At 38.0% G+C, this 15865-nt stretch overlaps 1 protein-coding gene across 2 annotated transcripts in view; it reads left to right on the top strand.

Moving 5' to 3' along the window:
* Positions 1 to 10564, top strand: part of CD226 (CD226 molecule) — a 116505-nt gene extending 105941 nt beyond the window's left edge. For both annotated transcript variants that reach the window (XM_072820597.1, XM_072820589.1), the window contains 2 exons: positions 3906 to 3957; positions 6873 to 10564. In XM_072820597.1, coding sequence (XP_072676698.1) covers positions 3906 to 3957; positions 6873 to 6986 — 166 coding nt within the window. In that variant the 3' untranslated portion in view covers positions 6987 to 10564. The remainder of the gene's footprint in view (positions 1 to 3905; positions 3958 to 6872) is intronic.
* Positions 10565 to 15865: the final 5301 nt, after the last annotated feature.

Here is a 15865-nt window from a genome sequence, read left to right on the forward strand (position 1 = left end):
TTTGTTTAAGAATTAATAGGAGCTGCTCTCAAGTTAGCACAGCTTTCATATTCTGGGCAGTCAACCGCCTGGTGCCTCTGCTCTGTCTGCAGTGCCATCTATCTTCCTCCTCCTGCATGGAAAAGAGGCGGTTGGGCAAGGGGCAGTGTGTGTGTGTGTGTGTATGTGATGAGAGGCAAGAGGGAGAGAGGGAGGGCTTCTGAAAAGGGGAAGAAAAGCAGTAAGCAGTAATAATGCCTTCATGCATTCCTTCATCAAATATCTCTGGTGACAGTAGTGAATAAGACAGGATATGAGCGCCCATTCTAGTAAACAAATACTGTTAAATGGTTATTGTCTCTGAAACAAGCAGTGTTGGTGCTCTTCCTAAAAAATGATTGAGGAAGAAAGGTGTCGGAAGGGGCCACCTTAGAGAGAGTAGGTGGCCATTGACCTCTGCTAAAGTTTCCTACCTTCTACTGTCTTGTGGCCGACTTGGGAACTTTCTGGGATATTCTTGGTTTACTCTGCCCTTTCTTACTGTCCCATATTCATCAACTCACTTTAATTACTCTTTATTCTTGTGTTCCAACTAACATGTTCTCTTCTCAGGAAAGGGAAGGAGTACATCCATCTCCTCTTCTCTTCTGCCTCAGCAATAGTACCAAACACACATGCACACACACACACTGGCAAGTACATGCATCTTAGTAGGCTATCAGGTAGGTTTCTCTGTCTCATCTCCATATCCTGACCTCTCCTCTTTAGAGGCTTGTATTACCACTCACTTGATACTAGTGAATGCTTCCAACCCACCCCCGGCTCTAGGTGTCTCCTCTTTTCCTAACACATCTGACTTTTCCTGGTTGCTCTTCTAAAAGCTAGACTGACCATGTCCTTCCCCTGTAAAAACCTTTTATTGTCTTCCTATTGCCACCAGAATAATGTTAAAATTCATTAACCTTGTATCAGAGGCACCCATTGTTCTGACTTCCATCTAATTAGTGGGACCCCAATCTAATATTCATTTATATTTTCTACTTTGCCGCCCCCATATCGACAACTTTTGTTAGAATTGCAAGCCTTATTCTGTGAACATACCCAACTCTCTTCCTACTTGGGTAGCCAACAAAGAGTGGTTTCCCCCATGTTTGACTTTCCTCCTGAGGCTCAAAGCGTGGGACACATGTCTCCCCTGGGAAGTGTCCTCCCAGTTCTCCCTCCCTGCAAAGAGACATGATGTCACCATCTGGAACCACATTGTACTTCTGCTCCGCTGCACCTTGCAGTTTGCTTTGTCGCTTAATCATTTCTCTGCTTGTCCTCCCTTCTGTTCAAAATGACAGGGATTGTGTTCTACTCATTTCTTAGTGCTTGATAGCATTTAGCGCTAATCTTTCCAAATAATGGATGGTCAATAAGTATTTGTCTAATTAAATTGAAACACAAAACTCTCGCTTTCCCTTTCTTCCCATCACGGGCTGCCCTAGAAGCCTTTCCCTGGTCGGAAATTGAGCAAATTAGCAAAATGAGGTAAGGAACCCAGGATGTTAGTGACACTGAGGATTTTTTGACTGCTTTGCCCTGGTTGATGAGCAATACACTGAGGGCAGCTGTGACAGCAGGAGTACCTGGGGCCGCAGGCTACATGATAGGAGGGCATGAGTGACAGTACGTATCTCTGGGGGGTCACAGAGCTTGGACATGATGGATTCAGCTTCATGAAAATGCATCACTTTTACATGAATAGCTAAATTGAACTGTAGGATAGATTGTCCCACTTGGTTAGATGTGATAAAAAGATTTGTGGACTTGAATGCATAATCATGGGCAAACATCACAAAGAAAGAAGCCTTGCTCTGTCTACATGGTTGCCCGTATCAGTTTGTGGTTGTTACTTAGAGTGGAAACATTTTGAAAAGTGACCCAAGGGCTTAAACAATGGCCTTCAGAACTCTGTCTTTTTGTGACCACTTAAAATAATATTGCCGCTTCAGATGTGTGAACTTGGGGAGAAGCCAGAGGAGATGACAGTGGGCCTGAATGAGACTGAGACCTTGCTTCACACCTAGTACTTCGTTGTCTGTGTGCACAGGGGCATTTCCTGCACCTTCTCTGCTCTCAGGTTGTGGTGCTTCCAGTGAAAGATCAAGATGGTGGCACTGTTAAGAGAACGTGGCTGGTGGATGTGGCTAGCCCTGGTGAGGCATGGCAGGAGCCAAAAGATAGTCTATACGCTGATGCCTGGGTCTGTAGGGAAAAATGAAATGTTTAGTGTGCAAAATGTTAGATGCTTATTTTTGCCTTTTGTTGTCAACTTTGATGCTCATGACAAATAGGCTGTTTTTCTCTGCCTGGGACTCCCAGGTTCAGCACTGAAAATCCCTCAACTCTGGGGGAAACTCCTTAGAATCCAGCAAACCAGAATGGTCAGTCAACCTAGAACAAACCACAGTGTTTACTCTCTTTATTTAATAGACTAGAGGACTGAACTGTATAGATGCAAATAACTGGTAAATTGCCAAGCATGAGTTAAACACAGATCATCTGACTCTGTTTCTTGTTCTCTTTTCTTCATAATATTGAGTATTTTAGGCTGATGTAAACAGTGTATATATTTGGACCTCTTTGGGAAAGTTAATCTGTATTATGATATAGCCAGCCTTGTGAACCATGATTTAACAAACAATCCAAGGTCATAGGTTTGTTTCTTCATTTGTGAAAAGAGGATGGTAATAACATCTAGGTCACAGATTTCTTTGAAAGAGTAAATAATTTATATGAATGACCTGGAAGCATAACTTTCGCATAATAAACTTACACGTCAAAAAATCAAATAAATTAACCACATAAAAGCTTCTTCATAAGTAAACACACACACATAGAATAAGACCAGTTTGTGATCATGTCGACACAGTAGGAGGATTCCATAGTGAACAACATCCATCATTTGAACAACCTTTCCATGGAGAGAGACTAGCTTGGCTGGTTTTTAAACTTTCCGTGAAGGAATTACAACTTCATTCTTTTACATAAAGGAAAATAACCCTATATTTTTGCATCTAACCTGTCTCTTCTGTGGTCTGATAAAAATCTTTTCCTTAGGGAGATGGAAAAAAAAACAGTCATCATCTCCCATAATAACTATTTTCATGCATTTGGGTAGAGTCATTTCATCCATGGCATTCAATTATAGTAGCCTCTTTTCTTTGTCTCTTGAATTTTCTTTTCAAAGATTCCTCCTGATGTTAGCTTTTTGTAGTTTTCATTCAAATGGTGGAGGGTTTACAAAATAGCATGGCTCCAGAGGGCCCACTGAGCTGCGGCCACGTGGCCCCTGAAGCAGTGAGCCTAGTAGTCACAAGGGAAGGCTGTGGATTCAAATCTCAATACTATCACTAACCAACCATGCGATGTAGGGCCTTGTCTCAGGTTCCCAATCTGAGTTAAATATAGAGTTTTTGATGAAAGCTAAATAAAATAATCTATTTAGGAGGTTTAGTCAAACACCCAGAAGTTTCTTTAAAGCTTAACTATATTTCCACTGTCATCTGAGAACTTACACAGTTGGCATTTAAAAGGAAGTTTTTGATTGTGGGAAATCTTGAAGCTCGAGGTTATTTGGAGAAGGTAGTAAGTCATCTATGCAATAACCCACCATGAACCATTCTTTAGTAAGCTTGCCGAAATTAATTACTAATGTACACTAGCTGGATATCCATTTCGATGCCTTCACCATCTGTGGAAAATGAATATTTAGGTCCAGGGAATTTTGAGTAGGTATGTATGAGGCAACTGTGGATGCTACTTCAACATAGTTAATGAGGGCATTTGGGCTGGGCTACAGGTATGGTATATTACTCAGTGCAATAGTACTAGTGCTGGAGTGTAAGACCTTAATGCCTCTATTGAATATGTATTCTCAGGAGAAGGAGACAGAAAGAATTATTTAAAGAGTCCTGGGGTGCACAGAATAAGGTAAGTTTTCTCAGAGCTGTCATTTGTCCCCTTTTCTGCATTATAATATCCTGTAATGTTGGTCCATTTTGCAGTCAACAACCTTACTGTTCTCCTTTCAATTACCTGGCCATGTAGTGTATCAGCTATTTGAGGAAACACCTGTTTTCTGACCTTTTCTCTTATTATTGATGCCCTTTGAAACAATTTGTTTTATATGAATACAAATAAAGCTCCAACTGCCGGGACATCATAATAGCCCTGTGGATTACCACTATGTGTATAAGTTTCTTAGGGCTGCCACAACAAACCTACTACCAAGTAGGCTACTTAGACAGCAAGAATCTATTCTCTTGCAGTTCTGGAGGGTTGGAATCCAAAATCAAAGTCTCAGCAAGATATGTTCCCTCTTGGGATGAGAATCTGTCCTATGCTTCCCTCCTATCTTCTGGTGGTGGTTGGCAGTCCTTGGCATTCCTTGGCTTCTGGACTCATCACTCCAATCTCTGCCTCTGTCTTCTCGTGACATTCCTCAGTGTGTGTAGACACATGCATATCTGTATCTCTTCTCTTTTTAGGAGGGCAGCTGTGCTGTTAGACTAAGGGCCCGCTTACTCCAATATGACCTCATCTTAACTAATTATATCTGCAACAACCCTACTTCCAAATAAGGTCATATTCTGAAGGTCTAGGAAGGACATAAATTTTGGGAGGACACCACCTGACCTAGTAGAGGGCATAGTAATGTTTTAGGTCATAAGGCATAGCAAGCATATTAGAGAAACACAATGCTATGATATTCATTATCATTATTATGTTTCTATTGGCTTATTAATTAAAGAATGCTCGAATTTCTGTTGGGCTACAGGAGTCTCATGAATTGTAACATTTTCTTCCTCACTCCACCTTCCCCTGCTCCTCGTTTAATTGAAAGAATAGAAAATCTCTTCTGGACTTGCAGATAAGAGGGTTGCTTATTTTCATGCTCATTGTCTCCACTATTAGTCAGATTATCTCTTTAACATATATTATTCTGTTTGCAATGTTTTGAAAAGATATTTTATTTTTTAAAGATTTTATTTATTTTTTTGAGAGAGAAGGAGAGTGAGTGAGATCATGAGCAGGGGGAAGTGTAGAGGGAGAAGCAGACTCCAGAGGGATCCCAATTCAGGACTCGATCCCAGGACCCTAAGACCATGACCTCAACCGAAGGCAGATGCTTAACTGACTAAGCCTATTTATTTTATTTTAGACAGACAGAGACGGAGAGAGGGAGTGGGGGAAGGGGTAGAGGGAGAGAGCCTTCAAGCGACTTCCCACTGAGCATGGAGCCCTACACGAGACTTGATCCCACAACTGGGAGATCACAGCCTGAGCTGAAACCAAGAGTTAGATGCATAACTGACTGAGCCACCTGACCGAGCCACTGCCCCTGTTTACAAAATTTTACACAAAACATTTCCCCAAGTGTTATCTAAAATTACATCCATTTCTCTTGAATTTAATTATTTGCAATTGAATTCTGCATGGTCAAAACATCAAATAATAAAAAGCTTCTAACAATCTAATATGTGTGCTTCAGATTTCTCTGTTACCTATTTATCTATTGGTTTAACTTTTTTCTTCTGATACTTTTTACACAACAATTTTTTTTTTTTCTAAAGAATTCATGGCTGGCTTTTTGATAGTAACTGGAAAGACTAAAGAAGTCTTGCCTTTTTTCATCTGCTGGTCCAGCAAGCAATAAAACGGTCCTCTGTCATACACAATTTTGGGCTCCCTTCTTTGTCCTTAGCTGTTGTCCACTCACACCAATCTAAAGCCACATTTACTGCTGTGAATGTCAGAGGAAGAAAGGAGCTTTGCAACTTCCCACATTAAGTATTCAAGTTTTACAGACTTTTGTAGAATAATGATATTTTGAATGATGATTACAAAGTTAGATAATAAGTTGGATGTGAAAGAGAAAGAAGCTAGACCTGCTTGATTGTTTTGGGGTTTTAGACAGGCTATGGAAGTACCAGTGACATTGCAACTTTGCTTGTGCTTTATCCCTGCAAAACCACTCTCAATTTCCAAACTACTCGCCAAAAGACCCCTCTCTCTTCTTTTCCTCTCAATTTCTCTCTCTCTCTCTTAACTGCCTACAGATTTTCTGCCACATGCATATATAAGTGGTCAAAATGACTTGACTAGTGTAGAGAATGTTAATGATTATATAACATCATCTTGAAAGTAATGCCAGTTTATTTTAATTTCTCTTATTGTGTTTAGTTGTTTACTGTCAAGACAAGATTGTGTACTTTAAAAGTATTGTTTAGGGAATCCCTGGGTGGCGCAGCTGTTTAGCGCCTGCCTTTGGCCCAGGGCGCGATCCTGGCGACCTGGGATCGAATCCCACATTGGGCTCCTGGTGCATGGAGCCTGCTTCTCCCTCTGCCTATGTCTCTGCCTCTTTCTCTGTCTCTGTGACTATCATAAATAAAAAATAAAAATAAAAAATAAAAAAAAACAAAGGCAACTCTAAAAAAAATAAAATAAATAAAAGTATTGTTTATTAAAGCATTCATTCAACAGAAATTATTGAGTACCTACTATGGGAAGTGCTATACTAGACTTCCATATAAAAATGAAAATAATGGTTCTTATCAAAACAGCCTGGGGCATTGGGGGAGAGTTTTAAGACTAAGTGTTTCATAATCTAATATAGCAAGTGACAATCTAGAGTAGTCTTTTGTTGCATTGCACTCTGAGCCCTGCAAGTCAAAAATGTGATTTCTCATAGAAGTTCAATACGATGAAGAGAATCTTTTATGACATTAATTATAATAGAAATCTGACTTACATTGTGGTTAATTTAAGGAGAGATTTGTTTTGAGTATATTTACTGGCTGCTGAAATGCAGTGAATCATTGACATTCTGTCTGTCTTTCTAGGCAGGCAACAACTATAGAAATCCCAACCCTACCAATCAATCATCGGATGGTGCCACAGAGGATGTTTATGTCAACTACCCAGCCTTCTCTCATAGGCCAAAGACCAGAATCTAAGCTTTTTTCTTGATCTAAGCAAATTTATGATGACTGTTATGTATGTGAATCTTTATATAATCTTTTCCCACTATTCAGTGCCTACCCTGGATACCAGTTGACTAAATGTATTTAATTTGAAAGGAAGAATACTTTATAACCTAGAGAACTTTCTTAGCAGAAATGTTTCAGAAAATATGACTCTAATTAGCTTACAATAAAGGGAAACTTACGGAATCACATAACGGAACAATCCAGGGGAGATCAAACTTCAGGCAAATGTTATTTACCAAGGTTTAAATGTCATCTCTAGAATTAAGTATGGGTATAAACCTGTTTCTGGATCCCCTTTCATGGTGTTGGTTACACTTTATTGGTGTTAGCCTAACTCTTATACACATGTTTCCGTTGTGTTTTGAACAACAACTGGCCATTCATAATTCTTGTTTTTGCCTTGTTAATTCTCTGATAGAATAAGTACATTTGGTTATTTGTCCATCATTAAACAGGCATCATGGCTGGAAAGAATGAAATGGTTTAAGTCAATGAAGGGTCTACCTCTAGAACCAGGAGTTAGGCCAAAGCACATTACTGGGAGATTCAGAGTATCCTTAGAGGAGGGAGATGGGGCCTGGAAGCTGGGCTGATGACCAACAAACGTGGACTGCAATGACATTCCAGAACATCTCTTGTTAACCAATTAAAAAGAGAATATGTAGATGGATCTGGGTTAGCTCTCTCCCTCCTCACTTTAAAATCTGCTATATCAGCAGAGTCCAGAAGAGTAGCTGGCAGCAAATAAATGAATGGTCAAGAGGAAGATAAATGTGATAGGGAAGTCTCATCCCTTTTTATTATCACATGAAGTAATTTCTGATTTTACATAGAATTCTTGCACTCTCCCTGGCCTAGCTTCATGAGCAAGTATGATAGATGATGGTCCAATAATAAGGTTTTTGATATTTAAATTTTCCACTTTTGAGAATTATTTTTGTTATGTAAATCCTCTCAAAAGAGGCATCTAAGCATTATTAGTTGTTTTTTTCTTAAATAATTGTGGAAAAAAAATAATTGTGGAAAATCTGAATATAGGAAAAAGAATATTAGTTGGAAGTGTGGTTTCGGTTGTGGTAGAAACATGATGGGGAGGAACATTGGGAAGCTAAAGGGAAGGGGAACAGGGAACAAAGAATGGGAAGATACAGAGAGAAACTTGTCTTGCTCCACAGTTTAGCCAAAGACAACCCTAGTGATATCACTACAGAGCAATTAGTGGCCATCCTGCCATTGTCCAAATTCTAGATGGAGTCAAACAATGAAAAGTATTTCTGAAGCTAAATAATGGTCATGATCACTTTGAAACTCGAATGGTCATTACTAAAGACAGCGATCATTCATGTCTCAAATATTTGTTACTCATCACTAAAACACTCACCACAGAAATTGCATGTAAGTATCCAACTTGTAGATTTTTTTGATAATTTTAAGTGAACCAAAACCAAATTCTCATGTTATCTAGGAAGATTCTAAGCTGTAATTTACAGTTTTAAGTGAGTCAGTGGATGCTTTATGACTATAGCTTTAACTACATGCCTGCCCAATAGCAGTTATTCTGTGAGTTACAGAAATTATGAGTGCTCCTGCTTTCTTCAACAGAAAGGAAAAAGTAAAAATGTCTACTTCTCATGAGGTATTTCCAGATTCTCAGTGACTAATCTGGGTGAGAAGGAAAACATGTCTCCCAACGCAATATGGGGAAATGTAAATCCCACTTGAACAGAGAAGATGTTGGGGGATGGGGGAGTGCACAGTACAACCCGATGCAACTGTCCTGGTGGTTTCACTCATGGAAGACTTTGGCAGCAGAGCCTCCAGAACATTGGAACCCTGCCTCTTTTTCCATGGATGTTTTAATTTTTCTTTAATCTGTCTCTCACAATATTTACGAGAATTATATACTCTGTCTTCTTTCTGTATTGTTCCTCTGCAAAGTTTAGGATTATTCAGGCATTTGGGACTTTTAAATCCTGCTGGAATTTCTTTGAAACCCCCCACCCCCACCCCTAGCTACTGGTCTTATTTCACTCTCAGGTGTTCATGCTGATGAAGTTCTGCTCACTAATTTTCTTTGGACATCTTTACCTATTAGCAAAGCACTTTCATTGTTGTCTGTTTAATATTATTCTTAATTTGCTAGAGTTTTGTAACTCTATACACACATATATATCTACTATATAGATACTACGTGGTATATATAGTATATTGTATGTATATGTGTTACACTCACACATAAATATGTACATATATATATATTTCCCCCTAATCTGTTGTACCCACTATTCTGGTTGTTACTAAGAAAACAGTTCCACAGAATAAAAAGTCAGAATTGAATTAAATTATGTTTTAAATCTTGTTTGAAAGGTGCTACTTGGGGGACAAGATGCTTCCTAAGATTGTTTTTTATGTACATAATTTATGATGATATATATTACATTAAAAATCTGTGTTTCCTTTGAATGCCATAACTGTAAATTTGAATATTTACAGTAAGGTAACTAATTAAAGGGAATTGGTAAGTGATGTCAAGTTAGGTAAGTTTGTTAAATGTCATTATAGAGTGTACAGTTTTGTCAGGGAAAGGATATATGCCATTAACCTATGATGATTAGATATTGATTATATTATCATCAGAGAAACCTTGAGATATTACTTAAAGGCCTTTATGTACACTGAAAAAATAGAATTGAAATTTCACTAGCTTGTGATTATGCTTATAGGTGCCAGACAGTAAATGAGGCTATATTCTTTAGTTAGTAAATACTAAATTTATAGGATTTTTAAGTAAGTCAGTTTATTACTAAAGTATTATACATATAAATTTAAAATACATTGGTTATCAATTTACAAGACAAAGGAAGATAAAAGTAACTTTAGTAAGTTTACTTTCATTGTAAATATTCAAGTTATGTTGGCTTATATAGAACTATCTTAAATTACACCTACATTACAGTACTTTCCAAATTGGTAGAGTCCACTTTGTAATTAGAAATTGCTGTAATCAAAATGCTTCTCCTTGATTTATAATAATGTACTATATTCTGTACTGCTTGTATGAGATTTCAGCAAGATTGGAGGTATTGTATGCTTATAAAGTTTAGGTGGAGGCACCAAATTGTGAGTGCAATGTTTAACTTCTTTCCACAATAGTGAAAAAAAATCTATGAAAAGTAAAAAGTGATGCAACCCTATCACACAATTAAGTATCACCATTAGTTTCACTACAATTAGAACATAGTGTCTATAAAGTGTCGACATTCACATTCAGGCTTTTGCATAAATTAATATATTTTTCAACTGGCCTTTTCACTGGAATTATTCTAAGTCAAGTCTCTAGGCTCTAACATATTTATCCGAAACATATAAACAAGTATTTTAAGAGACGTTTCTATTGCTGGTGATGCATATGTAGAACTGTGGCTTCTGGAATTCACTGCAAAGATTTCTAAGGGAATTTTACAAATCTTCAAGGTTGGTTTAGATATTATTTCAGATTCAAAGCACCAACTGTGTTGTAAGGTATAATAAAAGACGTAATCTGAGGATATGTGTGATAAATGTCTGCAATAATTCCCATTTATTGCCTACTGTCCCTGTTGAGTTATAGGAATGATGAGTTATATAGTCACCTTGTTTAGAACATTTTTTTCCAATTTTATGTGTAATTTCAGACACTCTGGCTTTGTAGGGCATGCAACGTACTCGACATACTGTATTCTGCTGTTTGAATGAATAAAGTGCAATGTTTCACTATCATTAGTTTTACTTGCCAGCAAAGAATATTAGAGGAAAAAGCCCTCTAGAATCATATTAACATAAAGAGTTAAATGCAGGAAAATTCAAACCACTGATGCTTTGTTACTTCTATCTCAATGCAACATTCAGTGTGTTTTCTAGGTGCATGTAGCTCAAAGTCAAAGTGCTATACAAGGGTTTTTGTTAAAAAAAAAAAAAAAAGGAAGAAGAAGAAGAAAGTTTTTTCCTGCCCTTTTCATTTTCCCTCCATTGAGATGACAAATATCACTTCCTCCAATTGTTTTACTTCTCTACTTTTCTGAATAGCATGCTTATATTACTACTGGATTAAAAAAAATAGACATTGATGCAGAAGCTTTCCTCTCCACAAATTCATCACATATGCATACATTTCTCATGTGCCCATCCTTCCAAAGTATTTGTATTAAAATTTGATTATTTCAATGTTTGGTGTTTATGTCTTTATGACTTTGCCAACACTCTTCTCAGTTAAATCAAATTGTAAAACTGAGCTTTGTGCAGTGGCAGTATCATAGCCAATGAAGTTTATCCGAGGAACGAATATTGCTATTGAAACAAATGGTAAAAATGATCTTGCTTTCTCTCCTACAGAACTTGGGTTTTCACCTAGAGCTAATAATTGTCTCTTTTTATATTAATAGTTTTGTATTTACCATAAATTTATCTTAAACTCTTCCCCAGTGACCTAGGTAATCTCTCTAGATTCTCAGTGATGAAGCAGAAGTTTCCAGCCATCTTCATATCCTGAAAAAGTTACCCTAGAACCTTGACTTGGGTCATTAAGCCCTGGTTCTTCCTGCATAGCTGTCATCCTCTGTCTCCCTTCAGGAAAAATAAAGAAAAAGGAGCATAAAACCTGGAATCAATTCTAGAAAATGTCCTAGTACCAAAGGATATGAGGTTCCAGATGGCGAATGTTTACCCAATGCCCTGAGCAAGGAACAATAAGAAGCCTATGTAATATTTAGACTTGTGTCTGAAAGAGTTGGAGCTCTTGGTTCTTATCTTTGGAAGCTGATGTTGACTGTTAAAGAAAACCAGTTAATTTATTTGAGTGATGTGATATGGGTGACTTATAACAGCTCTAGGGCACAATCCTTGGAAAACAGGTAGAAAATGTAGCAACTCCAGGAGTCCACCAGCAGGAAGACACTTGGAGCTCAATACTTTGGCGAGAACACTGCAAACACACGTACTGCATATGTGGACAAGTTCTGAACACCACTTTTTTAAAAAGATTTATTTATTTATTTATTTATTTATTTATTTATTTATTTGAGAGAGAGAGAACAAGCAGGGGGGAGAAGCAGGCTCCCCACTCAGCGGGGAGCCCGATGTAGGACTCAATCCCAGGACCCCGGGATCATCACCTGAGCCAAAGGCAGATGCTTAGCCAACCGAGCCATCCAGGAGTCCCTCTGAATACCACTTTTATATTTGCCTCACTTGTTCCAGAAACAGTGCCCCTTGTATATATATCAGTGAGGAGGTATCCTTTAGCTTTCAGAGTGGCACAGGCAGGATATAACTTCTTTTCAAATGATATAAAAATATCATATTCTTCCCAGGGTTGGCTGCTAAAGAACTTTTACCACTGACAGATGTCTCTACTTACTAGGTGGTAGTTTCTTAATGGCACGTTTTAGATAGACTATAATATAAATTCAGGACCTTCTAGATTACCTGAATATATTACAGGTATGTCCAAATATATCCAAGATTACTTATGAATGAGTTGGTGAACAAACAAATACAAGTTACAATCCATATCAACACTCCCAGCTAGTAGTACCGGAATCGCGGCCAACAGTTCATTTTTAATAATGTTACTGAGATTGGATATGGGTGTTAGGGTTCACTCACCTCCCCAAGAACAGAGCTATCACATATTTTTCTTGACTTTAATTTTAGTGGAGTCTACTGATTTTTAAAACTAGACAGGTTTGTCTTTACACAAAATATCAATTTCTTTGTAACATATAACCTCCAAAATCCCAAGTAAGAAGTTGGCCTTTGTTTATTTTTTAATGGAAAACTGTTAATTAAAATATTTAAATACCATAAAATTATACTAAGTACCACTTGACCTGCAGAAACAAACACTGAAGAAAGAAAACAATCCGTAAACAGTGTCAATCTTATAATGTGGCCAAAGAAGTGGAGGTCCTTTCTGGATTATGAGTTTAAAATATACCCGAGTCTAAAATGTCAAGCAAAATTCTCCAAATCCTGGGAGAGGGATGCCAAATTATATTTGTAAGACAAAAATTTAAGAAGCTCTGATAGCTTTTTGCACTCTTTAAAATTTAACTGATTTTTAATTTTTCTAGAAATTTATTCTTAAGACAATCTTCTTATTCAGTCACCTATTCATTGGAACCTTTATCCCAGGTATTCAAAAGTATTTCTAGAGAATAACACCATTTTTCTTTAATCAGATGATTGGGTAAGATTTTGAGTGCTCCAATTTACTCTCAATGTTATTAAAATTTGTTATTACAGCCTTTGGTGTGTCTTTGGTCTGTGACATTCACAAATGTTTCTCCAGTGGAATTCCTTCCCTCTTCTGCCCCCTACTCCTATCCCTGGTTGTTAAGCCTTCAAATCCATTTCCATGAAGGCCTGGCCCCTGTTGATTATGTTATTATTACTACTTTTTAATTTCTTAGGTGAGACAGGAAGATCATAGGAGGCCAGACTAAGTCTGAGACATGAGCTCTGGCAAAGTCCTTTCCTCTGGAGGGTAGGTAGGTCTTTATTAATGAGGAGGCTCTTGGCATATTTCACGATGGTGATCTTGCCCTTCCCTTGCCAGAGCCATGAGGGGACCTTTATCAGGTCCTCATGGTGAGAATCTGGTGGGTTTCCTGGAGGGAAAGCTCAAGGAAGTGTGGGGTCCTTCCCAGGCCACAGCCGCCATGAGTTTCTCACAGTCGTATTACCCACAATTATATGCCAACAATTCATCCAGCTCACCATTTAAGTGTTCCTCATAGTTTGTGGCTCCAGTGCTTCAGATCTGGGTAAGGAGATATTGGTTGCTGTATCTCTCTAGATGTGTCCGTTTCTGCAGATTTGGGGGTTTGCCTTGAAATCTCAGTTCTCTGATAGATACAAGAGAAGTCACCAATTTTTAATCTGATCAGTTTTTTCTTGTTGTAATCAAGGCAGTGACATATTCCAAGCCCTTTATATGTTAGCATTGAACCTGGAAGTCCTTCCCCCATGTGCTTTTAATACATGTGTTTTCTGGTGCCTTGGTTTCTGACCTGTTTCTTTGTTCTGACATTATGAAGCTGGTCTGACACTAGACTCGTATCCATCTGACTTTGCTCTGTGTTGCTCTTTGGTCCATTTTCATAAACCATAGATCCATCTGACAAAATATGGCAATAAAAACTTGGCACGAATGTGAATATAATCTGAAAACTAGTATGAGATTATGCTCAGTTTCTCTATGTCCAGATCAACACCAGTCCTCACAAAATTTTTAGTCCAAAAAGAAGCAAAAGATAGTAAAGAGAAACTCCATCTCAAACCCTAAGACAGTAATGGGTTAAATCTACTCCATCGGCAAAAATTAAATTAGAGGAGCTGTCAGTAACACCCATCCATCACAGGATGTAGTCTGTAGCACCAGACTGAATGAGCTTTTTTGGGATTCTGCTAAAATGGATTGAAATGCAAGTCACAAAGAAGTGTTTCCCTGGTCACATGTATTCAATGTTAAATTATTTTAAGGATTAGTCACATAAAAGGTAAATGAGTATTAGAAAAATTGGTGGATAAGAGAAGCCAAGGGAGGCATTAACAGTATGATCAAAAAATATGTACACATATTTACATTTTAGGTGTTACATTTATGGATTTAATTACTTACTGTTTGGTTTCTGCAGAAGAAAACACATGATAAAAAGAAAAATAAAAACAGAAAGGCAGGGATCCCTGGGTTGCTCAGTGGTTTGGCGCCTGCCTTTGGCCCAGGGCATGATCCTGGAGTCCCGGGATTGATTCCTGCATTGGGCTCCCTGCACAGAGCCTACTTCTCCCTCTGCCTGTGTCTCTGCCTCTCTCTCTCTCTCATTCTCTCTCTGTGTCTCTCATGAATAAATAAAATCTTAAAAAACAAAAACAGAAAGGCGACTCAAGAAGGAATGTCCACATGTCCTGTGGGAATGTTACTCAATTGTCGCTATTGGAGCACTCTCGTCAATGTGTGACTCACTTTACCACAAGAGACAGAACCAAGGCAGAGCTGCCCCACCAATTTCTTTGCTACATATGACCATAAATTAAATACTGCAAAACTTTTCAAAGAGATCATTCAGCAATTTCTTCCCAAACTCAACCCTGTTTCTCTTCACATGTTAATGGAAGTAGCGTTGAACATTTGTATTGTTCAACTAATATCAAGCAAACAACCCCAAACCTGTTGCCATCTACTTCAGGTTAGGGTAAAACATTCGTAATAACCATTGGTTACCATTGTTCGAATCATATGTTATTTAAGGTTCAGGGAGAAGACAGTATCTAGATAGGAACCAAAAAGGACAAAAGTGATCTCTTTACTCAAGAATCATCAGCAATGACCTGAAATATTTAAGAGAGCATAATGCTCCAAATCCCACTTGTAAAATTAACTTAAACACTCGGTTAAGTAAAACATATCAATGTTATTGTTTAAAATGTCAAGCACCATAATATAACATCTCTGGGGGAGTAATGCCTCTTAGATCTCTGTACGTTTTACATCTCCATTGGAGAACTAAGAAGGACAGATGTCACACGAAGGGTGGAATTATATTTCTACATACTATGTTGACTTTCGGATATCAAATAGTATCCGCATCAGTCTAGTGTGCATGATATTAAGAGTAGCACTGGGCATTCTTTCTTACTGAATGCCTAGCCCTCCCATTTAAAAATTCTAAACTCATAATGACTCATTTCAGTTGTTTCCTAGTCAGAACTCTCAATGGTTCCTGCAATCTCGATGGTTCAAATGCCATCGCCTCTCAGTATTGAGAAAGAGGATCGGATGTGGTGCAGAAGGAGGGAGAGGAGCT

This window comes from Canis lupus, chromosome 1 (assembly GCF_048164855.1).
Source record: "Canis lupus baileyi chromosome 1, mCanLup2.hap1, whole genome shotgun sequence".
Classification (NCBI taxonomy): Eukaryota; Metazoa; Chordata; class Mammalia; order Carnivora; family Canidae; genus Canis; species Canis lupus.